This window comes from Phodopus roborovskii, unplaced genomic scaffold (genome assembly GCF_943737965.1).
Source record: "Phodopus roborovskii unplaced genomic scaffold, PHOROB, whole genome shotgun sequence".
NCBI classification, from domain to species: domain Eukaryota; kingdom Metazoa; phylum Chordata; class Mammalia; order Rodentia; family Cricetidae; genus Phodopus; species Phodopus roborovskii.
Window position 1 is genome coordinate 11084723 of NW_026126447.1, and position 27753 is coordinate 11112475.

The 27753-nt window shown below is 37.5% G+C and overlaps 1 protein-coding gene across 35 annotated transcripts in view; it reads right to left on the reverse strand.

Moving 5' to 3' along the window:
- Nucleotides 1-27753, reverse strand: part of Ptprd (protein tyrosine phosphatase receptor type D) — a 462643-nt gene that overhangs the window by 339013 nt on the left and 95877 nt on the right. For 34 of the 35 annotated variants that reach the window (XM_051188096.1, XM_051188084.1, XM_051188083.1 and 31 more), the window contains exon 2: nucleotides 6001-6166. In XM_051188096.1, coding sequence (XP_051044053.1) covers nucleotides 6001-6085 — 85 coding nt within the window. In that variant the 5' untranslated portion in view covers nucleotides 6086-6166. Of the gene's footprint in view, nucleotides 1-6000; nucleotides 6167-27490; nucleotides 27566-27753 lie in introns of those variants that run through there. The other variant, XM_051188060.1, reaches the window with a different exon arrangement.

Below are 27753 nucleotides of genomic sequence, written 5' to 3' on the forward strand. Positions count from 1 at the left end.
ATTATAATAAAGTTGAATTTAAATAAAAACACATAGTCTCAAATAAAATATGAAATTACAGGAATATGAAGATAAACTTTAACATGCTAGCATAGAATTGCATTTTCCCCATTTTATACCCCTCCTTTTTGTCTATTCTACAAACACACACAAACACAAGTGTTTTGAAATAGCACAAAAGCTAAAAGCAAAAAATACATATTTATAGATCATAGAATTTGTCCTAAAGTAGCATTTTCCTCAATCCCTTTTCTTTTTCTTCATGAACCTTCATTTCAAGATGACTCTGGGAGATAGATAGATGTCTTAAAGTGAAGAATCCTTGCTTTTCCTGCAGAAGACCTGGATTCATTTCCCAGCAGCCACATCAGGCAGTTCACAACTGCCTGTAACCCCAGTTCTAAGGGATCCAAAACCCTCTTCTGGTATCTATACACATATGGTATACATACAGATAAGCAGTATCTACCACTCTAACCACACACACACACACACACACACACACACACACACACAGAGAGAGAGAGAGAGAGAGAGAGAGAGAGAGAGAGAGAGAGAGAGAGAGAGAGAGAGTTTTAAGTAATAATAAAAATGAAGATGAATTCTGGCTTGGAATTTTTTTAAGCAACTGAATCACATTTTCATGAGGAGGAGACACAGCTGTCTAAGAAGTCATTATTTGAAATGGGTCAGGAACATAGTAGCTGAATGAGGAAAATTAAGGGAACTGAAACCCAAAGAGGAAAAGCATTAGGAAATCATAAACATCCATAATCACACATCAAAAGGCTATCACAAATAAAACACTCACAGGATCTCAGACACTGCTATATCCTTCACACTTGGGGCCTCAACACAGGGAATAATGAGAGATAACAGAAAGATAAACTTTCCCTTTTCTCTTTTAAAGCAAACCCTGATGTGTTCAATCAAGTGCTCTGAGGTATGCACACATGTGGGCTTTGGGACACAATCTTAACCTTACAAGGTGTCTGCAGCTCTGCTGAGAGTAATTAATTCAGAAAGCCACAGAAATTCCACAGTAGAGCCAAGGACCAGCAAAATAGCTGGGGTGTTTCCCTTGCCTCAGACACACAGCTGGCTGTTGCTAATACATCCACTTCAAATAAAGGAATGGGGGAAACAAGTAAAATCAGCATTTCTGGATGAACACACCTCCGTCAATTCAGAGAAAGAGGAAAATAGATTCCCTGCACAGCTTTCTCTACCTCCCCTGAAAAGCCAACAGACTCAACTGCAGATTGCACTGACCAAAAGGACCTTAGCTCAACAACTGGAAACAACTTTCTTGTTTCCATTTAATATTTTAAGAAGAATTGAACCGTCCTCTAATCTACCCAATTCAAATGTATAACCCAAGAATAATCTGCAGACTTAATACCCCGTGCTATCAGCAACACAATGGAAGTTTGGAACATTTTCCTCAGTAGAAAGAATACCTTGTAAAGGATATTGTAGTAACTTTGGAGACTCTGAAAGAGAACATTCATAATCTAAAGTCAAAAGATGTGCCAATGAAAAATTAATATTCCTTGTAGAAATGGTCACTGCCTTCTGGAAAAGGGGCAGGTGAATAACAGGAAAGGTATCCACTCCACTCCTAACTTATGTGAGAAGGTGTCTTACTGGCTTCTGAAAATACAAAAATATTCATCTTCTATTCCATTAAATCAATTTCTAACTCTTTAGTTAAATGGCTTCTTGTTACAAAATACTTCTGAGCATATTAATGGCCACTTACTCTCTTCCTCAGCATGTTCAAGCCCACCTTCTTTCTGGGCCACTGGACATGTGATACTGTGTTTGTTTGCAGTAAAAATCTCCAGTTTCTCCCTCTGAACAGTCCAAGAAAATGAACAACAGGACAGATGGAACATCTCCTGATATCCATCACACCCAATCCACATGGCTTTTACAGTGGTGTTTCTATAAAGGAGCTTCTTCAGAAAGGCTTCCTAAAGCAGACAAGTTTCATGTTTCTTCTTCTGATCTTCAGTTTAATTCCAGAGACAGATTTATAAGGATCTTCTATGTCTAGGACTTCACAGAGAAGCAGGCTAGCAAATTTAACACACAGCAAGGTCTGGCTTCTCCGTCACCAGGAGTTATAGTTTCCAGGTCAAATGAAGAATTTCAGCACTGGACTTATGGTAAGTCCTTGGTAAAGATGGCTGTTGAAGGTGACACAACCATTTTTAAAACACCTACTCCAGGTCACCAACTGGCCTGTGTTTTATTTCATTTAGTTCAACCTCAAAAAACTCAAGTATTAGAGAATTCTATTATTCTTTCACAAGCATCTGTTATTTTCATCATTCACATTCCAAAAACAAGACTAATACAAAGAATATTTTCAAGTGAAGTGGCAGCCAGAATTCAAAGTAAAACTTCAGTGATGTTCCAGCACAGGTACCAATCCATCCAATGATATGAAAAGTAATTATTAAGTTCCATAGGATATAAAACAATTCTCCCACTGTTACATAAAGGGATTTTATTTTAAAATCCATAGAATACAGAACAATCCATCCACTTATCTGAAAAGGAATTATTTTTTTAAGTTCCATAGGGTATAGAACATTTCCCCAGAGATCAGGAAGCCTAGTGTTTTGATAAAAGAATGAAGTGTAGTGGCTTCAGAAAGGTACTTACATGAGGAAAGAAAACAAGAGACAGAGCACCATGTAAGATGAAGACCCAGGATAAAGCAACTGAGAATAGATTAGGTAAACCATCTGAGGACTTCAGCTATAAAGATTCATGATTCTATCACAAGCCTGGTAAAGACTGAGACCTGGTTATAGTATCCAAGATGTCAAGAGCTGGTTGTTGATACATGATACATAAAGAAAAAAATGAAAGGAAAAAAGACTAGTGAATCTCAAATGTAAGATATATTTAATACAAATGAGAAGAAATTTGCACTAGAAATAATAAATTCTAAATATAACTCTAATTTGCATTTCTAATTTGCATAGGTGTGAGCTGTCGCTAAGGACTAAACCTGTTGGCCCAGCATCAGCAAGAGCTACACACTTTTACTTCAGTAAAAGTCACAGTTGACTCTTGAACCCAGTTCTCTCATGTAAACACACTTAAAAAATAACTAGCAAAATCACCCGGAGCACTCAAGACATAAAGGAAAGAAAAAAACAGCAACAACAATAACAAAAAGCAGTAAACACACATACATACATACACACACACACACACACACACACACACACACACACACACATCTAGCCTTTTAGAGAAATTGTGTGGGCTAGTAGAGCACTTTAAATTGGCAATGACAAACACTATAATTTTCTAAGGGAATATTATCACAATTTCTCAACCTACATTTTAACTAAGACTTTAAGTGTTCTTGTACTTAATGTAAAACCACACGTAATACTTAGCTATGGCCTTCTCCACAACTAGTTATAATATAGAATGCTGCTCTTTGGAGGCAATCATTTTACAGGGAAGTAAACTGGAGGCAGTAAATTAGCATGGATAACTACAGTAAGTTCTCATTCCCCATCCACAATCATCCTTTTCTACAAAAGAAAAAAGGTTTTCAGCTTTCTCAAACATCTCTGATAAGTCACTTTTAAATTTTGAATCATAACTCAGTACCTTGGAATAATACAATACAGGGAAAGGGGAAAGAGTATACCATTATGTCCTGATGAAAAGTTAAGGAATCTAAACCACAACCTGCATAATGAGAGCCTGAAAATATTATCTTTACATGACTATGAAACCAATTATTTCTTGAGTGTTACATAGTTTTCAAATTTTTAATGTATTTTTTAGAAAACAGAATGGCATAATATTATGAAACATAATATGGATATAATGTCAGTTTTGGTTTTTTTTTTTTTTTTTTTTTTTTTTTTTTTTGTTAAAATGACACAAGTAGAGTCATCTGAGAATAAGGAACCTTGATTGAGAAAACATCTCTGTCAGACTGGCCTGCAGGAAAGTCTGTGAAGCATTTTCTTGATTAAAGATTGATGTAAGAATGCCCCAGCCTAATGTGGGTGGTGCCACTCCTAGGAAAGTGGCCCAGGGCTGTATAAAAAAGCAAGCTGAGCAAGCCATGGAAAGCAGGCTTGTCCTCAGCATTCCTGCAAGGCCTCTGGATCAGTTCCTACCTCCTGGTTCTTGCCTTGATTTCCTGCCATTATTTCCCTGAGTGATGGACCAAAACTGGTGAGATGAGATAAACCCTTTCATTTCCAAGTTCCAAGCTTGGGTCAGTATTCTATCACAGCAATAGAAGGGAAACTAAGATAATTATATAGTATCTGTGATTAGGAATGAGAAACAGAAAACAGGGTAGGCCGAAGTAAGAAATGACCATCTGTGGTATAACAAAACATAATCTCTGCAATACTTTTTCCCAAATTCTTGACATCTGTCTGCCGTTTTCCACCACAGCATTAAGCAAAACCATAGCTTCCCCAAAGAAGATTATTTTTACTGACTGCAAGGATGACATCTCAGATATAAAATACATACCTAGTAAGTTCCAGAAAAACATGCAGCTGTGATCTGACATTTAAGGGGGCTCCTAGGGTCTTAATATGCTTTTGCCAAAAATGAACAATGGTGAAACAACTAACTTCTGAACTGTGGCCAAAACAGAATTCACAACGCTGTATATTAAATTGCTTTCTAATAGAGTAAATTTAGATTTTAAAATAAGTTTTGACATAAATGCCTTTAAAATAACAATACCTTACATTTGGTTCTTTCTCCAATTAATTATTTCCTGGCATGATATTAGAAATTCCTTGGCTTTCCCTTAAACCAATACTCCCAAGTGCTAATTAGCAGACTATATATATTATTAGCCACAGAATGTAGTGCTTAGAACATGCATGTTCCATATGCATTCAATTATAACATTATTGTTTTCCTCCCTGAAAGATTGCTTTAGAAAATAGAGCCCTTTTTAAATGAAGCCTTGGCTGCTAGTGAGGGAATTCTTGTCAAGATGCAATTAATAAGAAAGGGCCAAGATGACATAGGATCCTTGTCTTTGAGATATCCTTAACATGAATCAAACTTAATCTCCCTGGGACAGCCAGTGAAGGGAAAAGTTAATGACTGCAGATGTTACAGATGTTAATCACACAAGGGGACTCCCCAAGAGGATGACCAAATCACACATGAACTACACCACTCCTGAGTAAATGACATGCCAGTAAGTGCCAGGAATGGGCACTATTGTCTCCCAAAAGCCATAGAATAGATGGGAAAAAAAGATGTAAACAGTGTAGAACTAATGATAGCTAGTTACCAAAGAGATATGATCATCTCATTTGTTGGCAAAGTAATTGACCACAATCCTAGTTTCACAAATCGAGTCTAGAAACACAAAATCTAGTGTCTGCATTCCACAGAATTCTTTTCCCACTTCCAGACCCTCCACCCAGACACAAAGTTGTCAGTTCTGCTTGATTTGTTTGAATATTGTACTCCACGACAGCTGTCGGAAACAGTACATCAGAACAGCTGCTGTGACAGCTACAAGGGGCTTGCAAGTTTAATTGGACTCAATGTGACATTGTAAATTTTTCTAAACATAGAAATATCCATACAACTACATAAATTTCTACTGAGTCTCAACAATATTTACTTATTGACACTACCAACTGGTCAGCCCCAGTTTATGGGATATTGTTGGTTTCATATTATCTTTGCCAACAGGCTGGTATGATGTATGAAAAGCATATAGAAATTGAAATAAACAGTAGAAATAGTTAAGCACACAAGCAAAGAGGCATTAAAAAAAAAAAGAGGAGGTAGTGGGAAAGTCACATCAATAATTTCTTCCAATGCCTGGCAGGGAGCCAAAGAGGATCCCACGGTGTCTCAGGATATACTTCCAAAGGAAATAAATTCAGAGGCCTGAGTCTTGTGCCAGCTGCAAACAAAACCACTCATTATGGCCACAGCTCCCTAGAGAAGGGCAGGATGGCTTACTCTCAGCACAGGCGCAGAGGAAGAAGGCGAGGAGCAGCGACAGCAGCCTGGCCACGGGCACCATCCTGCAGCTGGTCAATGGCATGCACAGGCAGCTTGGAAACTCAGCTTAGGGAGCTGCAGTGACTGGTCTGCTCAGAAACTTCAGCTGGAACCCTTTCAGAGCCTGTGAAGGGAGGAGACAAGAAAAGAAGAAAAAACAAAGACATTTAGATTTCTCACTCTTTCCCTCTGACCTATCAACCTAGAGAGACATGCCCTATTGTAAAAACACAATAAACACTGGAGCCACCATGTCTTTGTATTGGGAAATAACTTGGTATGGAAAAATGCAAGATTTCCTAGCATTCTCCCTGACAGGCCACATATAATCAACCAACAAGAATTTTTGCCTCTGCTCCTATGTCATCTGTTGGGCACTATACTCTAAGGAGACACAGTTACTTCATGCAAAACTCTACAAGAAGGCACACCAGAGACTTAAGGAATGCCTAATAGAAGTCTTTCCCACTATTAATGACAGAATAAAAGAAGGAGTATATGGATGTTTTGCCTGCATGTATGTCTGAGTACCGTGTACATGTTTATTTACCATATGCTTGCCTTGTGCCCAAGGATGCCAAAGAGGGTGTCAGATTCCCTGTGACTGGAGTTACAAATGGTTGTGAGGTGCCTTGTGGATGCTGGGAATTGATCCCTGGCTTATTAGAAGAGCAGCCAGGGATCTTAATTGCTGGCCAGCCAGAAAAGTGGTGCACACATAGGCATAGGTAGTCAATGAACTCCATGCAAAGCTTTGAACAAGGTAAGATGCTGGTGTGCTGAAACAGAGATAGTGTGTTAGGACAGAGAACTAGACACCACCACAGTTTATACTTCTGAAGTCCACTGGTAGGCTTCACAACTTTGTTTATTTAACTCATTCCTGAGAAATGCTGATGTATGTCTGGTAAGTGATCTTATTGTGAGAGCCAAGGGGTGAGAATGAGGTAACTATTAAGAGAACAAAACAAGGGACAAAAGAGAATACAAAGAGGCCCTAGGATCAGTCTACATATAGTGTGATCTTTACTCTGCCAGCACAGAAACAAGCTCTATTCTGTTTGTGAGCAGAGGACCAATATAAAGCTAGGCTTTGGGCAAATTCACTGACAGCTGTATCAGGGACAATACAAAATGTTGTTAAGTTTATAGCGAGAATTTCAGGTGAGAAGGAGTATAAAAGCCAAAAATGATGGTTGGTCTAACAAGAAGGCTTAGAGAGTAAAAGAGGTTTGCTGCACAGTAATGATGACTTGACTTGAATACCCACAACCCATGGCATAAGGAAAGAGCCATTTCTCAGAAGTTGTCCTCTGACATTTACACATGTATCAACGGCATGTGTACACATATGTGCATGGGCATAAACAAACACACACAAATACAGTAATATAGAAAATTACATTAAAGCCTCCCCCCCCCACACACACACAAAAAAAAAAAAAAAAAAAAAAAAAAACAAGTTGGTAGTCCTAGCAGTGATGCAGTGACATGATGGTAGGGAGTGAGGTGATCAGAGTCAGACTCTGAGAAAAAAGCTGGAGTGTGATTCCCAAAATGATGCATAATTGTGCTTATAGAACCTTCAGTAAATCAGCAGAGCCTCTCACATAGAGTAGCCTCTTAATTAAGAAGGAAACGGTGAGGCTGTGCCATAGACTACATACAGACTCCTTTGTATCGGTGATGAGAACTTGAGACCACTGGGAGTCAAAGTGAAACAGCACATTTTTTTATTTCCACATCTCTCAATGTCTGAAACTCTTGACAGGATATAGATAAGATACCCCCAAACAGCCTCACATCCCAAAGTAACCGGATTTTAAAGTAGAAATGTAGCTACTATATACACTTTGTCTTTTCTGACACTATTTTGAAAATTAAAGCATCCTTCATTTTTTTTTAAATTTTTTTTTAATTTAAATTTGAAACAAGCTGGTTTTACATGTCAATCCCATTTCTGGCACCCTCCCATCTGATGAGAGATGTCATTCTGTATATGTTTCTCATACTGGTTAATGAATAAAGCACTGTTGGCCAATAGGAAAGGAAGATAGGAGGGACTAGGAGACAAGGAGGAAAGGGTAAGTAGGAAGGAAGAATCAAGATGGAGAGTCTGGAGAGAACAGAACTGCCATTCCTCCGCTCTTGGTAAGACCACGTGGAAATACATAGAAATGGGTTAATAATTAAGACAGAGCTAGCCGATAAGAAACAAGTAACTGGCCAACGGCATAGTATCAAATACAGAGTCTCTGTGTATTATTAGGGGCTGGCACAGTGGTGGGACCAGTCCGGCGGTGGGGAGGAAAACCTTACTCTTTACACCCATCCTTCCCTTCCGCCCCCACCAACTCCCATCCCATCCCCTTTCTGCTCCCCAGGAAGGGTGAAGCCTTCCATGGGGGAATATTCAAAGTCTGTCATATCATTTGGAGAAGGGCACAGGCCCTCCCACATGTGTCTAGTCTGATGCAGTATCCCTCTACGTGGAGTGGGCTCCCAAAGTCCATTCATATACTAGGGATAAATACTGATCCACTACTAAAGACCCCATAGAGTGTCCAATCCTCCCAACTAACACCACATTCAGGAAATCTGGTTCAGTCCTATGCTGGTTTCCTAGTCCATGGAATCTTGAAATTCACAGGCAAATGGATGGTACAAAAAGAAACCATCCTGAGTGAGGTGACCCAGCCACAAAAAGACAAAGACAGTAACTGTGAACCTATATATGGTTTTTAGACATGGAGCAAAGGATTAGCAGCCTACAACCCATACCACCAGAAATATTAAGAAACAAGGAGGATCCTAAGACACACATACATAGTCCCCTGGAGAAGAGGAAAGGGACAAGTTATCCCTTCTTCAAAAAAAAAAAATGGGTTTTTATTAATATGCAAGATTAATTTGGATGCAGGGAAGATACAGTGAAAATGAGGAGGAGAATCATCTAATTATCTTCTGCTCTCTAGCCCCTTCTTTTGTTTGTTTGTTGGTTTTTAGACAGATTTGTGAGAGGCATGAAGAATTAAGCTGAACACTGAAACACATCTTGAATCTGAAAGCTAGCCAGCTGTTCCAGAACAGTGATCAGTTATCAATCTCATCTGGAAAACAGCTTATCAAGCAGTTCACAGCTATCAGCTGTTAGAAATCGCAAAGCTCCATAGGAAAAGCACTACAGGAATCAGCTCTCAAAGATACCTCCCCTCCCCCTCCCACTGTTTCTTTCTCAAGCCAGCGTTTCAGATGGCAGCAAAGTCCAGGAGACATCAGTCCTGTCGGATTCAATTTGTGTCTGTGCAAGCATATCAGAGCCAACTGCTACATAACGACTCAGAGCCATCACAGATACGGAAACCCACAGAAGCTTGCTCAGGGAAGGACGACTTGCCTTTTCCATGCACTCAGCTAAAGTGTGTGAAGACCCAATTTTTCCAAATAAGCCTGCAAATGTTCCCTCTCACTTGGGTCAGTGACAGCATTTCATTCTCTGGAAATGAATGCTAACATGAAAAGACACATTTACACTTAAATAGGCTATGCCCTTGGACAACACATCAAGGCAGTGATCAGACTTGTGGGGGAAAATACATATTCCAGTGATTCATTCCATAAACACTGCCAAAACGAAATGCTGGGTAGTACTGGTACAATGAAATTGATACTGCAGTACAAAAGTGGAAAATGAACTTTAAAGGAGATATTTAAAATAAAAAGAATGACAGTAAATGAACAGCAATAGCTAGCATTTGCCTTTAGCCATTGTAAAATATGCTGAACACTCTACAGAGAGGAAAGGGGTGGACAGATTAGCTGCACCATGCTTTAGAACATCAGAAGAGAACAACTCTGCTTTTCACCCCATGCATCACATATTAACAAAGAAATACAAATAAAACCTAATTAGTTATGAGTTTGAAATAGTTATGAGCTTGTAATATTCAATTCTGCTGTTTACTTCCAATACCACAAAGATTTGAGAAAAGATTTTAAACTCGCCAGGACATTAACATGAACATGTGCACATGTGTGGTAAAGAACAGCCAAGATTGGACAGACAGGATGGTGCTTGAGCAGCATGGAAGCTGAATCCAACTCCTTTCCTTAATTGAGGAACATTTTCTACAATGATCCATTAGTATTTCAACTAAAATGAACACTGATCTTTCTGCAGCTTTCCATAGTGTCAGCATGCATTTATGCAAATTGGGTAAAACAGAAGAAATGGTGAATGGAGTATTCATTTAAAAAAAATGTTAGGAATGGCTGGTTTTTAAGTTTAGTGTAGAAAATAAAGAAAGTCATTCTGGATCATCTTGTCACGTCACACTAGGAAGAAAAGAAGTGTTCAGTAACTCCTAGGACATACACGGGAAAGGGCTCAAGACAATGATGTGCCATTAACTAAATATAAGGAGATGTTGCTGGAACAAAGGACAGGAAATACAAAGAACTGAACTGTACCATTTAAAAATCTCAGGCTTCATGATTCAAATAGTTTTAGATTACACAAATCACTCTACAGATTTAATGAGCCACATGGTCTAAAAATGTGTGTCCGAAGGAATATGTGTTAATGGCTTTGACCCCAGTCCATGGGTCCTAATGGGAATGAGTGCAAGCATAAAAGTACAGGCGTATTGGTCATCTTCTGGTCAGAGGGGTCAGGGTTTGTCATGTTTATAGAGGGGCCAAACCTGCCTCTTCTGCTGTCTGTGTCTCAGTCATGAAGATGGAGTCCACTGCCATGTGTTCCTGCATTGATAGGCTAAAATACCCTACTCCCAAAGCAGCAGGACCAATCATTCTTGGCCTAACAACAGTTAAAATCCATGAGCCAAAATAAGCCTTTCTATCCTTCAAGTTGATTTTATCTTGAGTATTTGTTAGAGTAATGGTAACCTAAAAACAATAGAATGAAACCATTACAGTGAAAACAGCGTAAGAACAGAAAAGAATTAACCATCGAAACTTTGAAGTCATTATTGTTATCATGAGAAAACTAGGTATCACTGTTTACAGCTACACACTTTGCTCTGTCTGTCTTATAGCAAACCCATTATTGTAAGCCTACACATCAGAAGCACTAATATCCTAATGTTTAACCTGGGCAGACATGCCTACAGAAACCCAGTAAGTTGCAAGGAGAGTCCTCACATACTGAGACAGCTCTCATAAATCTCCTTAACAAGGCCCCTATAAATCAATTGGAACTGGTTTCCAATTATTTAGGAAATGGGGATATTTGTACAAAGGGTATGCTACCAGGAAGTTTCCATTTGTAACAGAGAAGAACGCATAGATATTTAGGCAGAAGATAAAAGTGGAGTATCTATAGCAAGGGCAACAGAGGCTTCCCTGGGAAGTCAACAAATTCCCTATACCCTCAACATACAGTGAAATGAAAATACTTGCACCCTAGACTTCCAGTGTTTCCCTTACTCATGTTGATTTTCTGAGAAGACAGTCCCCAAAACTATTCATCTTGAAAGTCACAAAAGCTTCCAGCACTGTCCAATAGAACTTCCTGAATCATAGAAATTTTGCTGCACCAAAATAACAGACTGTTTGAAGAATGGCAATTAGTGCAATGTTTTATTTACATTTAATTAAATAGCCTCATGTGTAAGTCACTATCATAGTGAACAGCACATTTAGTGAGTTTTACAACCAAAGCACAGAAAACTGTTTTCAGTCTTTTCTGAAACAATAATGTACAAATTCTGAGTCCTTGTCATCCTTGGGAAACTACAGTCAGAGCTAAAGTTGCACTGATGAAGAAATAAATTTAACATTTAGACCATTCATTCCCCATTTATGTCCTGTGTAAATGCACACACACAGAGTTTCCTTTCCACCAAACTATTTCCACTGTTGTTGAAAGAAAACATTGTGTGAAAGTTCTGCAACATGTAAAAGAATTAAACATCTTCCATATGAGTGTGTGCGTGTGTGCGGGTATCCATGCATGTGTGCATGTGTATGAAAGACAAAGACAGACCAAAAACTTTTGAAAGCACTGGAAGAGACCATAAGCGGGAATAGAGCACTAACATGGTCCCGGAGTGTTAGATCAAGCTTCAAACTTCACAGGGTAACACTTAAAGGGTAGGAGAAACTCAAACAACTCAACAGTATGAAAAATAGCTCAACTTTTAAAACATTGATCTACAGTGGTGAACTGTCTACAAAACACGCTAGGGTAATGGTGGCACAAAGACTGTGGGAATAACTAGCCAATATCTGATTGGACTCCAGGCCCACTCTATAAGAGAATCATAACTAAGCACTGCTTGGGTGACTAAGAACCTGAGGCTAGATGACCCAGGCACAGAAAGTAAAATCAATTATTGTTCAAGAACAAAAGCAAAAAACAGCAAATTACCCTTAATGACATTCAGATATACTCATAGATTAGTACCCTGCTCAGCTATCATCACAAAAGGTTTCTCCTACAACAGATGGGACCAAATACAGAGAGGGATAGCCAGACATTATATGCATAGAGTGAGAAACGTTGGAACATTTAGCCCTAAACAGGATATCTCCATCAAATCCCATCTCTCTCGGGGCTTAGAGAACCCTGTGGAAGAGGAGGCAGAGAGCATGTAAGAGCCAGAAGGGATGAAGGAAAACCCCACAGAAACAGGGCATTCTATCTAAATCAATAGGTTAAACACACAGATGAGCTAACAAATACAGAAGCTGAATGCACAGGGCCTGCACAGGTCTGTCTCTGTTGGAATCCTAGAGCTGAAGGGAGAATAGAACACATGCCCAGTCCCTAAACCAGACACAATCTCCAATTGATAACCATTTACAAATGAAACTTGAGCATTCTCTAAGGGAGTCTCACTAAGTAAACAAACAATTATTAAGGATATGCAGCATGACCAGCAATAAACAGCCAACACAAAACAAACTCAACAGCATCATTGAAAGCTCTTTATCCCATTATGTCATGCCAGGATTATTCATTATTTTCTTATTTTTTATTTTATTTTACTAATAACTCATTTAACCATACAGGTCCTTTTCATATATGCTAGACTTATAGTTTAGTGTTTTTATGTGATTCCTGGGTATGTGAAAAATGGGGGGGGGGTCCTCTGCATCTATATCAGTTTCAAGTGTGTTTTATTGGACTATTTTCCTTATGTTTGCTTTGTCGTAATTCAGTGTATTAGTTTTTATTGTGTATTATTATGTTTTATACCTTAGAAGCCTGTTTGTTTTCTAACGAGACTTATAAATGGAGAAGATCCAGATGGGATAGGAGTTAGGAAGGAACTGGGAGGAGAAGAGGGAGGAGAAACTAATCCGGATTAAAAAGCTTCTCAATAAAAGAAAAGAAATGGTGTCATAGTTAATCTTGGTTGTCAACTTGACTACATCTGGAATCAACTAAAACCCAAGCAGGTGGGCAAATCTAAGAGGAAGGTTCTTGGTTGAATCATTTGAAGATTGGAGACACACCCTAAATCTGGGACAAATCTTCTGGTGGAAGCCTATATAAGACATGGAACTGGGTAGGGCAGTGGTCGTGCATGCCTTTAATCCCAGCACTCAGGAGGTAGAGGCAGGCAGATTTTTGTGAGTTCGAGGACAGCCTGGGCTACAGAGTGGGTGCCATGATAGGCTCCAAAGCCACACAAAGAAACTTTGTCCAAAAAAAAAAAAAAAAAAAGACATGAAAATGGAATAAGCTATTGATACTGCTTGTTTGCTTTCACTCTCACTGGAAAGTTCATCTATCCTGATGCTGGGGCATTCCTTTACTGGCATTAGAACCTACTCCTTCTGGATTTCAACATAGATTTAAGACAAGCAGATCTCTATGAATATTCCTTTTCCTAATGGCAAACTGGGACTACAGAGACATCCAATTTCATAGATTGAACAATTCCTGGATTCTTGTCTTTTGTAGTGGGAGGCAGCCATTGTTGGACTAACCAGACCACAGCTTGTAAGCTATTTTAATAAGTATGTCTGTCTGTCTGTCTCTCTCTCTCTCTCTCTCTCTCTCTCTCTCTCTCTCTCTCTCTCTCTCTCACACACACACACACACAATTAAAATTCATTTCCTTCCTCATTCTTTCAGATTGATCCCTTGAGAGATCCCTCGCTAATGCAAATGAGAAATGATCTGAACAGGTATTTCTCCAAAGACATCTGAACACCAACAAAAGAGTAACAAAAGGATTATGATGAATCAGGAGATTCAGTGGCCATGAACAAGTTGTCAGAACTCTTTTTGTTTTTGTTGTTGTTGTTATAAACTAAAAGCAAGGCAGAAATGATTGTTCTAAGTAGGATAAAATGATGAAAAAGAGCAACTATTATTCGTATTATCTTTGAAGTGATTAATTAGGCAAAAGATAAACTGGATGTCACTGAGGCAGAAGCGAGGAACTGTAAAGGTATCATTGTAAAGCAGCACCAACAACTTTGAAAATGTCTGCACAGCCATTTCTGGGGCTTTGAAATGACATCACCTGTGATCATAAGGTTGAAGTACCATTTAAGGATCGTGCATATTGCTGTATAGCACCTAGTAATTATGGAGGAAGATGTACCACCAGAAGATCAAAAGGAAGAGCACATAAAGCTCCTGAGTACAGCTGGAAAGCCATCTGCCATGGGCATGGTGGCACAGGCCCATAGAAATAAAGCAAAACTCAATGACAAAGAAGATGGTGATGATGATGGTAGTGATGAGAAGGAAAAAATGACAATGACTCTGATGAGTCAGAAACTATGGGACAACTCTAGTGACTAAATCTATGAAAGGTATTATAGATAAAATTGCACATAAATAAAACCAAAATGCCAATGAATCCTCACCAAGATACAAAATATTCTTTCAAAAGACAAGGAAATTCTCATAAAACACAAAGTAGCTCGGTTCTATAGAAGACATTACATGAAAAATGCAAGCAACAAATGAAAAGGGAAGTTCACTAACTAGAGTGGAAGCCACATGCACCACTTGTATGAAGATCTGCTTCTTGATGACTGCTGAGGAGACTAGAGAAGATCCTGGAGGAATTCTCTTTAAAATCTTATTTAAACATTTGGTAAAATTGTCCATCTTGCTTTATTACTATTACAGTTTCAATCTGGCTGCCTTTCAAATAATGCAGAGTAAAAATGTATCTTCTTTTGTTGCCCAGGTCCCACTGCAGAGAACATGTTCTTCAAACTACCTGATGAGTTTTTAAAGTTGGAAATCCACTCTTTTCTTGGTTTTAAATATGTTTGTAATATTATGCTAGGACATAGTAACAGTGGTAGTTAGACATAGGGAAAAATATGCCTGTGAATAAATCCAACATTTTAATATAGTTTTAAAATCAAAATATCTAGATGGAACTACCACATAACCTAGTATATACCCCAAGGAGGGGCAGCAGTATATAAAAGACATCTGCACATCCACATGTATTACAGCAGTGTTGAAAACAAATATAAACAGTCAGTTGGAAATGGCCACTGATAGAGAGATGTTTGCAAAATATAATATATAGACAGAAAGGAACATTATTTAATTATACAAATAGTTAAAAACTTCTTATTCTCTTACTCATAGCAACATGGATGAGTTCAAAGGTTACCAGGTTAAGTACATTAAGCCAAGATCAGAAGAACAATTGCCCATTGACTGGGATAGAAAAGGCTGCTTACATAAGCACTAAAAAAAGGTACAGAGGCAGAATAAGTTCAGTTCTATAGCATAGTACAATTTATTGTTCATTTCAACCCCAACAACACAGACTGGGTGGACTATTGATAAAATAAGGAAATTCAAGTGATTACATCAGTGGAAATGCTAAGCAATCTAACTTCATTATTAAACGTGGTACCAAGGTATCAAAATGGAGCTTAATACCCCATAAATATATATTTTCAGATGCCAATTTTTTACAAAAAAAGGATAAATATTCTTACTTTATAGTATTTCTCACTACTAAAAATACCCTACTTTGTGATACAAACACGAATGGGACCTTTTGGCTAGAAATACATAAATCATCTCATTAAATAATTGGTGTGCTGAGTTGGTTTTATGTGATAGCTGTACACAAATAATGTCAGTGAGGGACACAGAAATCTCCCCAAACCCCCATTTTTTTAAGATAGGTTGTCTCTATGTAATAGACCTAGAAATGGCAGAGAACCACCTGCCTGGGCCTCCTGAGTGCTGGGATTAAAGGCATGCTTGGCCAGAAAACACATTATTAAGTACATCATTGTAGAAGCCTCCATACTATTTATTTTTAAATATCAAAAAGTGAGAAATAGAATTAAATAAAGTAACAAAAATAAATGTATTTTCTTTATAAAATACTTAGACCTTATTGATTAAAGTAAATCTTTTTAGGAGAAAAAAATTAAAAAGAAATTAATACTACATTCTTTCCCATAACAGTACAACAAATGGATAATCCAATGGTTTTTTAAATATGTTTTCATAACAACTAGGAAACTGAGAGGCATTTATGAGTTCAAATCATCTTATTTTGGGCAGCTGCTGTATATTAATATTGCATTCCAGGTGGATAAGCAATTGTTCTTTAGAGAAAGATATTCAAAAGAATTCTGAGAGCATGAAGGAAGAAATTAACCCCCCTAATCACTCACATTTAAAATATTTTTTATATTTAAATTCAATACATAGAGCGGAAAGCTACTATTATCAGTCTGACCTTTATATAAAATAAGTTCCCAGTGTGGGCACACAAAAATGTTGGCTCCTTTCAGGAATGTCCTCTGTGCCATGACAAGCAGACAGTGGCAGAAAAACGAAGAACAAACCCCTTGCCACCTGGCTGTCCTTTACCCTACAACTGCATCTAAGGATGGTGTGTAATTACCTTCAGGTATACAGCAATGCCTACACAACTTTCAGCAATCTAGGGGAAACTGACAGTGTAAGTAATCAAATATAAGTCTATTCAATAGGCAGTGGGAGTCTGCTAAGTATTCCCACCTTTGAAACACTTGGTGTGGAACTAAGAAACTCATCTTTCTCACAGGACACAGAAATGCAGTCAGCCACTTCCCACCCAAGAGCACACAGAATATGGTTTTAATAACTTTGTGTACTTCTTCTAGTCAATGAAAAATGTCTTTGTGCATATCTAATCAATGAAAAACCATAATTTATAACTCATTATTATGATCCTTTTCAAAATCTTAAAAATATTTTTTTTCTTTTTAAGCCTTGAAATTGTGTTTGTGTACACAAAACTTTAAGAATACATTGAGTAATTTTTAAATTTTCCTCATTTAAAAACTTGTGTGAAAACAAGGAGGACCCTAAGAAAGACGTAGATTGTCCCCCAGAGAAGAGGAAAGGACAAGATCTCCTGAGATAATTGGGAGCATGGCTGGGAGGAGAGGGGGAACTAGGAAAAACAGAAGGGGAGGAGGGGACAGGAGGGCATGAGCAAGCAGGAAGACTAAATCAGGGAAAGAATAGAGCAGAGGAAGAAAAAAGATACCATAATAGAAGGAGCCATTATAGCTTTAAAAAGAAATCTGGCACTAAGGAAATGTCCAGATCTACAAGGATGAACCCAAATAACAATCTAAGCAATAGTGGAGAGGCTACCTTAAATGCCTTTTCCACTATAATGATATTGACAACTACCTTATATGCCATTCTATAGCCTTCACCCAGTAGCTGATGGAAGCAGAAGCAGACACCCACAGCTAATTACTGAGCTGAATGCCTAAAATCCAGTTGTAGAGAGGGAGGAGTGACGAGCAAAGGAGTCAAGACCAGGCTGCAGAAACCCACAGAAACAGTTAACCTGGGCAAGGGGGAGCTCATGAACCCCAGTCTGATAGCTAGAAAATAAGCATAGAATGGGCCCAGATCCCCTGAATGTGAGAGTTAGGAGTTAGTTACTTACTTAGTTACTTAGTCAGTCTATGAGGCCTCTGGTAGTAGATCAGTATTTATCCCTAGTATAGGAATGGACTTTGGGAACCCACTTCACATAGAGGGATACTCCATCATGGGGGATGGCCTAGGCCCTGCTCGAAATGATATGACAGACTTTGAAGATCCCCGATGGAAGGCCTGACCCTCCCTGGGGAATAGACAGGGGATGGGATGGGGGTTGGACGGACGGACAGGGGAGGAGAGGAGGGAGAGGGAATTGGGATGGACATTTAAAAATCAAGCTTGTATCTAATTTAATTTTTAAAAAAATGGCAAAAAAATCTTGTGTGAAATTTGCTAATATATAATTTACTATAAAAGCAACTATTTAAGAAAATGTTACCTGGCAGTGCATTTACCTCCCCCATAAAATTGAGTACTCTAGCACTGGTCTTGTTTCTTACTATTAATTTTGAGTAAAATAATGGATCTTCCTCCCCTCTACTCCCCACTCCCTCTGCTGTGTGTGTGTGTGTGTGTGTGTTGTGTGTAAATCTGCTGTCTAATTCTAGTCCAGAATGGCCTACAATTCACTCTGTAGCCTGGGCTGGCCTCAAGTATTTGGAAAGCCTCATGTCTTCACCTCCAAGTAGTGAGATTATAGCCACAAACCAAAATGCCCAAGCTTTTCAATCACTTCATTGTATGTGTGTGTTCAGGTCAATGTACACATGTGTACTGGGCACACACGCTCATATATGTGTGCATGTACAGCCCATAGGTCAACCCCAAATGTCATTTGCTTGAATAGCATTTCTCAAGAGTCATTCAAATTATCTTCTCGAGTCCAGGTCTCTCATTAACTAAAAGGCTATGCTGGCCATCCAGCAAGTTCCAGGAATCAGCCTCTCTCTCTGCTGCTCCCGGGGAATACGCATAGAATCAGGCAGCACTGGGAATTGAATTGAAGAACTTCCCCAATTGATCCACCCAATCTGTCCCATTTAATCATTTTAAACACTTCATTAATAGCACTCAAAGGAAACAAATTTAACCCACTCCTGTTTGCTGTATCTACAGACAGATCTTTGTATCAAACCTCTTGACAATGGCTTTCAAACAAGAGTGAAGTTTCTCTCTTTGCTGATAATATCTGGCAGGATCTGAACACATTCTTTGCAATGACAACATAAATGGAGGGGATGCTAATGGTTTCTAAGAGGCAGAATCCATAGATAATGCTAAATGTATACTGATGTACAGGAAAACCCCAATAGCAAGAACAACCGAGCCAAAAATTCAACCAAGATAGGAAACATTGTCCTAGGACAACTTATGAGCAATGAGGAAAAGTGAATGGTAGGGATGGGGACTTCAAGACTTATTTGTAGAACAGTTATAAAACCACAAATTTAAGGTATTTCCAGTATGGTTGTGCAATTGAGTCAAAACATATTTGGAAGTTCTATTCACAGTATTCTTGATTGCACTCAAATTTCTCATACTGTCCTCAAGAATAATGAAAATTGAGTTGACTCATGGAAAATAAGTCTGCAATACTGGGTGCATGAATGCTGCCATTAAAGAAAATAGCAGATCTGTGAAATTAAGACACACAGTACTGAAGAGAAGTTTTCCACCACTGATATGGCATCACAGCACTAAGGAAGAAATGACTTAGTAGCAAGGAATGACACCTTCTAAGGACTACATATAAAATGGATTGTGAGAGGCCATCAGAACACGCTGGGAAAGTGGAATGGAATCCCATTATGTCTGTTTCCCCAGAGATATCTTGATGCATGCTTGATTATGCTGGAGTTCTGAGAACACAGGTAGTAGCAGAATCCATTTCTGTGATATAAAACCAAGTAAATGGCCACTAACACAGACAGAAACAAATAAAGAAATATGGAGAGGAAAATTCTTATTCAGAAACCCAATGATTCTGCCCTCCTCTTACCTTAACATTTACTTCCTTGTTACACCATATCTGTTTGCCCTTTATTCCCACTTCACTTCAGTGACACCACAGAGGTAAAAAATAAGAAAAAATGCACCATCTCCATTACTATCCTTTCTAACAGACAATAAATAATCCAAAGATATTACAGAACCTAGAAATCTACATCTGGCTTGTCTCAGAGGGTCTGCAGGCACATGCTTTCTTACCTAACACAGCATCTGCTTCTATTCTACCTCATAACAGAGGCAGCTAGCATAGACCCGGTTCTGCTAATTCTGAACAGGAAAAAAGCATGTTTCTGGAAGTTTCACAGAGGGGATGGAAACAACCTTACAGGAAAGTTAGAAAGAGCTACTGAATAAATCTCCATGCAAATCCTTGACCTAGACATACTAGGAATTCACCAGTGAAAGTTCACTCCAAAAGCAAAGACCCTCCAGAGGACCTGTGTTTCCTTAGTGGTACTTTATTACACACCTCTATACCTTAGACTGAAAGAGCCTCAAAGATGTTCTTATGAAAAACAATTAACCAGAAATACACTTTAAATAACTGAAAAATGAAATGCACATACATCTCAAGGCACAACCATTTGATATATTACCATATTTTTATGCATTGATTTCTGTTTAAAGTTTAGCAAGTATATAAGCTGGCTAAAGAAGAAAAACCAGGTGGGGCAAAAAGTAAATTTCACCCAAAAACATGGGACGAATTTCCAGGAAGAGAGATGCCAGACTAAATGCACTTTAGTGCAAAGATGCTGAGGGCAATATGGCATATTGAAAGGGAAAAAAAAAAAAAATAAAGACACACAATGGTTGTTTTTCGAAAGCAGTTGGCATTAAAAAGTGATTTGATAATAAAACATTTAAATTTTCCACAGCAATAAAACCACTATGCATTTCCCGTAGCAAGATGGTTCAGACAAACAATGATAAAAATATTATCCTGTAAACTCTCTTTGAAAAAAAAAAAGTATATTCAAGACCTCGACAAAAGGGCATTGTAAAATACTGTTGCTTTTATTATGCTTCAATAAAATCTTTTAATGAAATACAGAGCACAGATATCAAAACAGAGAGTTTAAAGTCATTAAAAGCACACTAAGGAATGAGATGCAGAAACTTTCTCAATACCATAATTTCAAGATGCCAGTTGTAAAATGAAGAATCACATAACTAAAAGAAAAAGAAATGCCAATGATACTTCAATCAAACTCCATGGTTGGTTTCAAGCTTCCTAACTCACTGGGTAGTGGAGTGAGAATGTGGAGAAGATATAGGAACAAATCTGGGGAGCTTGGTAGGAGTGGTGCTATGTACAGGTTTGCAGTGATGGAGTGGGAACAGAATGCCTACTTATCCTGTGCTGGTGGATCAAGTCACAAATTAAAGCGTCATTTTCTTTGCAACATTTCTACCTTTTGTGGCCTGAATAATTTTTATATTGCAAACTCTCTTGTCTTTTATCATATTTTCTTTAATGTTGCCTAGTCATGGATATTAAGGCAATAGGCAATTATATTAACTCCTGGAAATTTTGAAAAGCCTCACTTCTTCCAACTGCAAGTTTCACTACAGTCAAAACCACTCATTATAACGGATTTTGTCATTTACAAATTTGTTACTTTAAGGCATAGGTACCATAGATTAATAATGATATCTTCATTGTACTTACAAACACAGCACGTAAAAAAATCAATAAGAAAATATATGCAATGCTTTTCTAACTTTTAGTGTATTAACAAATACAAATTTGAAAGGTGATTTTAAAAATAGAAATATAAATTATGTATATTTTTATAAACCTCAAATAAGCAGGTGATGCTGCTGTAGACACCTTCCAGCTTGGACTTTTTCATATATATTTTGATCATAGACAAAAATGAGCATTTGGACTGCTCTGTCCACCAATTCACTTCTGGATTCAAATGCTTAATGTGTCAACTAAAAGGCTCTGTGTCTATGTAGTCACCAATGTCTCCATGATGTAATGCACAGGATAAAAAGACATTGCTATTGTTTGAGATTTCAAACAATGTCCTTTTCTTATCAGTATAATCCATCAACACTAAACTACACACAAACTGTGTTTTGTTTTTAAAATGACTAGTTCTTTTGTTTCAAGAAAATTTTGAATACAATGCAGGAATAGACTGGTGGAAGAGTCATGTAACAGCTTACTGGACAGGGAGGTCCTGATGCTGGCACAGTGTGCTATGTACAGATGGGAGCAAACAAACAATATAAGAGGCAAAGGACAGTGAGTTAGCAACACAGTGGTCAAGTGCTTTCTTAGCATGTTATAGACCCAAGTTCAATCCCTAAAGACAAGAGAAAGGAAAAGAGGTGTCTGGTAATCAATTTAATGAAAATTAAGCAATGTAATAGAGTAGAAAGAATCTAAGCTGTAAACAGGGTTTAGATAGGTGATATGCCCAAAAAAGTTCCTGAAGAAATAGCAGGTAACTCTGAACATGAAGGAAAGAATGGTGGACACTGTTAGCTGAAGACAAACTCCCAGGACAGAGGCTCAAGGGAAGACAGAATGTCATGTAGTAGAATCAGATGGCCTTGGTAGAGAATGACCTGGTATGCTAGGAAATCAAGGTGGGCCCAGATCACACAGAGAGTAATGGCCATAGTAGAGAAACTGTACTTCATTAAAAACACATGTATAGAGATACTGCAAGGCATTTTGGTGTGCAGTAAAACTATTTTACATTTAGATTATTTAGATGGTCTTCCCAGTGGCCAGGTATGGATGTCTTATCTGCGAGCGACTACTCTACCGCTAAGTCAAATATTCAGATATAGTCACCATGGTCTACTGTAGAGTCGTTTAACCCTTGAAACCCTCTTTCAAATTCACTGTTTACTAGTCTCTTCCCAAGTCTCCTTAAGACAATCTGATATAATGTGGTACTTTTTAAGGTATAGATCAGCCTTGTCTGTTTCTCCCACATCAACAGGAACTAAAGAAACATTCATACCTCCCCAATCTCCTATGGAGAAGTTGAACACACTTTAGAATTTGTACTTGAAAAGCAAAGTTCCCAATGTTAGCTCTCATTTGTGTCCTGAAGAACGCAAATGGAAAGAAATAAGCTTTCATGTACAAAGAACTGGTGGGCAGATCAGGCCTCTGTGGTCAAACTTTTACATCTCTGATTCCAGAAAGACTTTCTACACTCAAAATGGTTTTATGCTTCTACAGCTCTATAGATCAAAGAACTATTTTTATTTTCTTTTTTTAATGGTTTTAAACCTTGTAATGATAGCTGTGATGCTTATACCCAATAATAAACTGGAATTCAGAATATTAGAAAGCAAAACTTTACAATATTTTTTTTTAAAGATTTAGAAGCCAGGTCTAGCTGTGCGTCAATTGCCAGAGTGCTTCCCAAATGAAGTCCTCTGTCTCTGGGATGGCCCTGTAACAAGCCTTTGCCAAGGTAAGGAAATGAAAGTAACAGACTGTGCCTCAGGGAGCTGAGTCCTGTGCTCATGAACTTCCAAAACAGACTTCACAGTTGCTAAGCTGAGGGACTCCAACCACTACTTCCATGTAGATAATCTCAAGATACCCTGTGTTTGTGGGGAAAGACATCATGGGAGAAAGATCATCCATCCTGCAACATCTCAGAACAATCAATGTCTCCAGAAGATTCAGTCAAGATGTGCCTAGTATGATAGCCATTGCAGTACAGACTAGCAGAGCCCATCAGTTGAGTTAGGAGGACAGATACACAGATATTGTGTCAAATTACTAAGATTTAGGACGTTACACAGCAAACTCAAAAGGCAAATGTTTATTTTGTTTTATTCTTTCTACTTTATCCACAATAAAACAAAGATAAATCAGTGCATTTTCTTTGGCATATTTAGTCAGCTAAGGCAAAACAGCTTCTGATGATTCCATGTAAATTCATTTGGCTGTCTGATACCAGTCAGCTAATAAAATTACAGCTGCTGGCTTTAGGATGTTTAAAGTACAGCATATTATTCTGTGATAGGAAAATCAGTAACTTGGTACTCACTCAGACCTCTATGCTATTTCTTTTCATTCTGAATAATTTCTGTCTCATATTTCAAATAATGTAAAATTGTCCTCACATATCTTTAGCCATTCACTAAAAATCACATGTCATGCTTCTCAGTCCTGGTGGTCCCCTGAAACAAAGGATCAATCTGAGCTCTCAATGACTTTACCACATGGCATTAACAGGAAATGCTTAGCATAACTTTAAATGCTATTTTCCTCAAGAGGTTTCTGACTAGGGAAAAATCCCACCATTCAGTCTGTGTTAATACCATAAGAGAAGGATCATTTTGATTTGAGATTTCTAAAGGAATACGTTTCAACAGGCCAATACCACTAGCATATTAGATGTGTCTACCTGAATCAGAGCAAATCAACACAACTAGTTACTAAAATATATGAAAAATGAGGACACACAATCACAACTGAAATTAATCAACACATTTGGAAAGTATAATGAATATAAAGTCAATGTCAAAATACTTACAAGTTCACAATTTAGAATCTACTTTCAACAGAATCAGAAAATATAATGAATCGATAAATCGATGTAATAAAAGTGAACAAGATTCACACACAGAAATGACAATGTTAATAACAAACTGAAGATGACTTAAAGAAATGATTGTAATGTGTCCATGGTTTGAAAGATGCATTATGAGGAAGTATTTGTTTAAGTAGAAAAATAATACAATACAAAGTCAGGAAATAGGGCCATATGAAATCAGGCACTGGTTTACACATAACTGTATACCTTGGTAAAGTAGAAAGTACTTTTTTGAATCAGTGAAACTGGATCAAAGAGGTATTTGTATAAATGAAAGTAAATATTGGCCTCCTCATTTACACCACATAACTGTAGATAAGATACATAAACCCAAAAGATATAATACCTTATGAAAAATAATAAAAACATATTTATCCTTGAGCTAGCCAAGATTTATGAATAAAAAGCAAAGTGATAATACAACTGATGAATTGCAATTCAATAAAGTTAAAAAAAATCTGTTCATCAAAGGTATCATTTTAAAAGGGCTTCATAGAGGAAAAATATTTTCAAGACATATGTCCACCACATGTCTGTTGCTATCCTTCGCATATGGGCAGGGAAGGACCATGTTTCTTTTATGGATAGGCACTAGAGAAAAAAAAACTTAAGCATTTTATAAAGGACATTATCTTAATGGTTACTCAGAGTATGACTGTTTGTCCCTGGGGAAATGTAAAGCATCACAATGAAAAAAGTTACTATGCAATCATTAGGATAATTAAAACCAGAATTCAAACAGCACGGACTGTTTGTTAGATGTAGAAAACATATATATTCATGCCCTGCTGCTAATAGTATAAATTGGTAAAACCTTCTTGAAAACCAGCTTCTGCATTAGCAATTAGAGTTAATCCTACCAAACTAACAGTTTCATTGTTAAGCGTGGTAGTTTGAATGTAATTGTCCCCCATACTCTCACAGTGAGTGGCACTATTAGAAAGTATGGCTTTGTTGGGGTAGATATGGCCTTGATGGAGGAAGTGTGTCACTGTGAAGGTAGGCTTTGAAGTTTCCTGTGCTCTGAATACCATCCTTTGAGTCAGTAGACTTCCTGTTGCTTGCAAGATGTAGCACTCTTAGCTCCTGCACCACACCTCCTTGAATGCTGTCTTGCTCCCCATCATGAGGATAATAGACTGAAACTGTAAGTGAGCTACCCCAATTAAATGATTCACCTTAAAAGAGTTGTCATGGTCATGGTGTCTCTTCACAGCAATAGAAAACCCTAACTGAGATATTAAGTTTAAACCCAAAAGGAATAGATACTATTGTTTCTTAAGATACAAACCAGAAAACATTAAAATGTCTATAAAAATATCAATCAACACTAAAGTGAATAAACTGGGGCATCTCCATAAACAAAGCAACTCTATCAAACAAAATTCCAAATATATAATGTGAAAAATTAGTAATTTATAAAAACTGATTATCATATCTATTTAATTTACTCATAAATAATTTTGGATAATTTAATTACTAAGAATAACATGAGTAAATATTATGCAAAAATTGGAGTAGAATTCAAATATCTTAAAAACAAAATTACATAAATTACATAAATGGACTCTTAGAAAAAAAATCACTTAATCAAAAGATTCAAAAAACTTTCAACAATATCCAACATCCCTTCATGACAAAAGTCTTAAGGATACTTGGAACTAAATAAACATATCTCAACAAAATAAAAACAAAGGTGATATACAACAAACATAGAGTCAGCATTAAAGGAAAGTAGAGATAACAAAACATTCCCCTAAAATCAAGAACAAACGCATATATGCTCTGCATTCTTATTCATTATAGTACTGGGAATACTAGCTGAATCAATAAGAAATCAAAGGGGTCCAAACAGGCAGAAAAGAAGTCACATAGATAATCTGATGCTATAGGAAAGAAACCCAATAGCCTCCACAAGAAAATGCTCAGAACTGAAATATACAATCAGCAAAATGGCAGAACACAAAACTAGCATATGAAACCTATGAGGAGGCTTTAAACTAATAAGAAATATGATTTATGTTGAGGAGGAGGAAATAATAGCATTTAGAAATATCTCTCTATCTCTTTTTCTATCTCTCCCACACACATATGCAAATACACACACACACACACACTCATGCAAATTGTCCTCTGATTTTCACATGTGCACCAAAGTGAATGCCTACCAGTACTCAATATTTCTGAATAAACAAACCTAGTATAGAATAAGATAAAGAATCTCATGTTTTCTAATTGCAACGAGAATTCTAAGCTTGCTTAATGCTAAACTGCAGTTATATATAGCTCTAAAAAATATATACAAATACTCACTGAAGGTCAATGCTGTAGACCCCATATTTTAAGGCTGATATGTCAGAAACAAAAATTATTAAGACCGTGGAAAATCTACTAAAGAGTTTTCTTCTTTTGGACTATAGGAGTATATGATATTAACAAGGTACAGCAGCAAACATGACTGCAATAATAAACATAGTATGTATGTAGAGGAAGAAAATACAATTGCAATGGTCAGGAAAGCTCTTAATTAACAAAGATTTTGAAGAATATGTATAATCTTGATTTGATATAACTGTAAAAGTCAGAAATTGATACATTCAAAACATTTTCAGGAAGTAAGTTTGTTATCTATCTGTAATAGTTTTTTTTTTTTTTTTATCATAATAAGAAGTAAATCAACAGGAAAATTGGGGATAGAACTGAAGTTAGGAACTCCCAGGTCCTGTGCTTTATAGAAACTTCCACATCTTACCTAAAATAACCAAACACCAACATAAACACCAGTGCAGTGATGTTAGTGAACTTTCAAACAGCAAATCATAATACATGTACATTCAAATTACATCCACAATTGTGATGAAACTATAATCCTATTAGCCACATACAGCATTCTACATTTCTGATTTCCCTAGAATCGGTGTCTTTGAAGAATACCTGGTATCTCCCTTATAACTTGGTGTTGTCATCCTCCAAAAGTACACTGCTGTCTCCTCACCTTGTCATTATCTGTTTCTGGAAGACTGTAGACACAGTTGCTGACACTGCCATGCTGCAAAGCCCATCTGCCTCCTCCCTGCCTCAACATCAGTGAGCAAACAAAGCACATTCAAATCAATGACAGAGCAGGGTTTGGGAGGGAAACATCAGTCCACTGTCAATAAATCCAAGGTAAAATTTAGTCTGCCTTTCTCAAATAGGGTTCTATGAGACAGGTGCCTTCCTGTTTGATTTGAGTGTCACTTCTTAATTCTCCCAAGG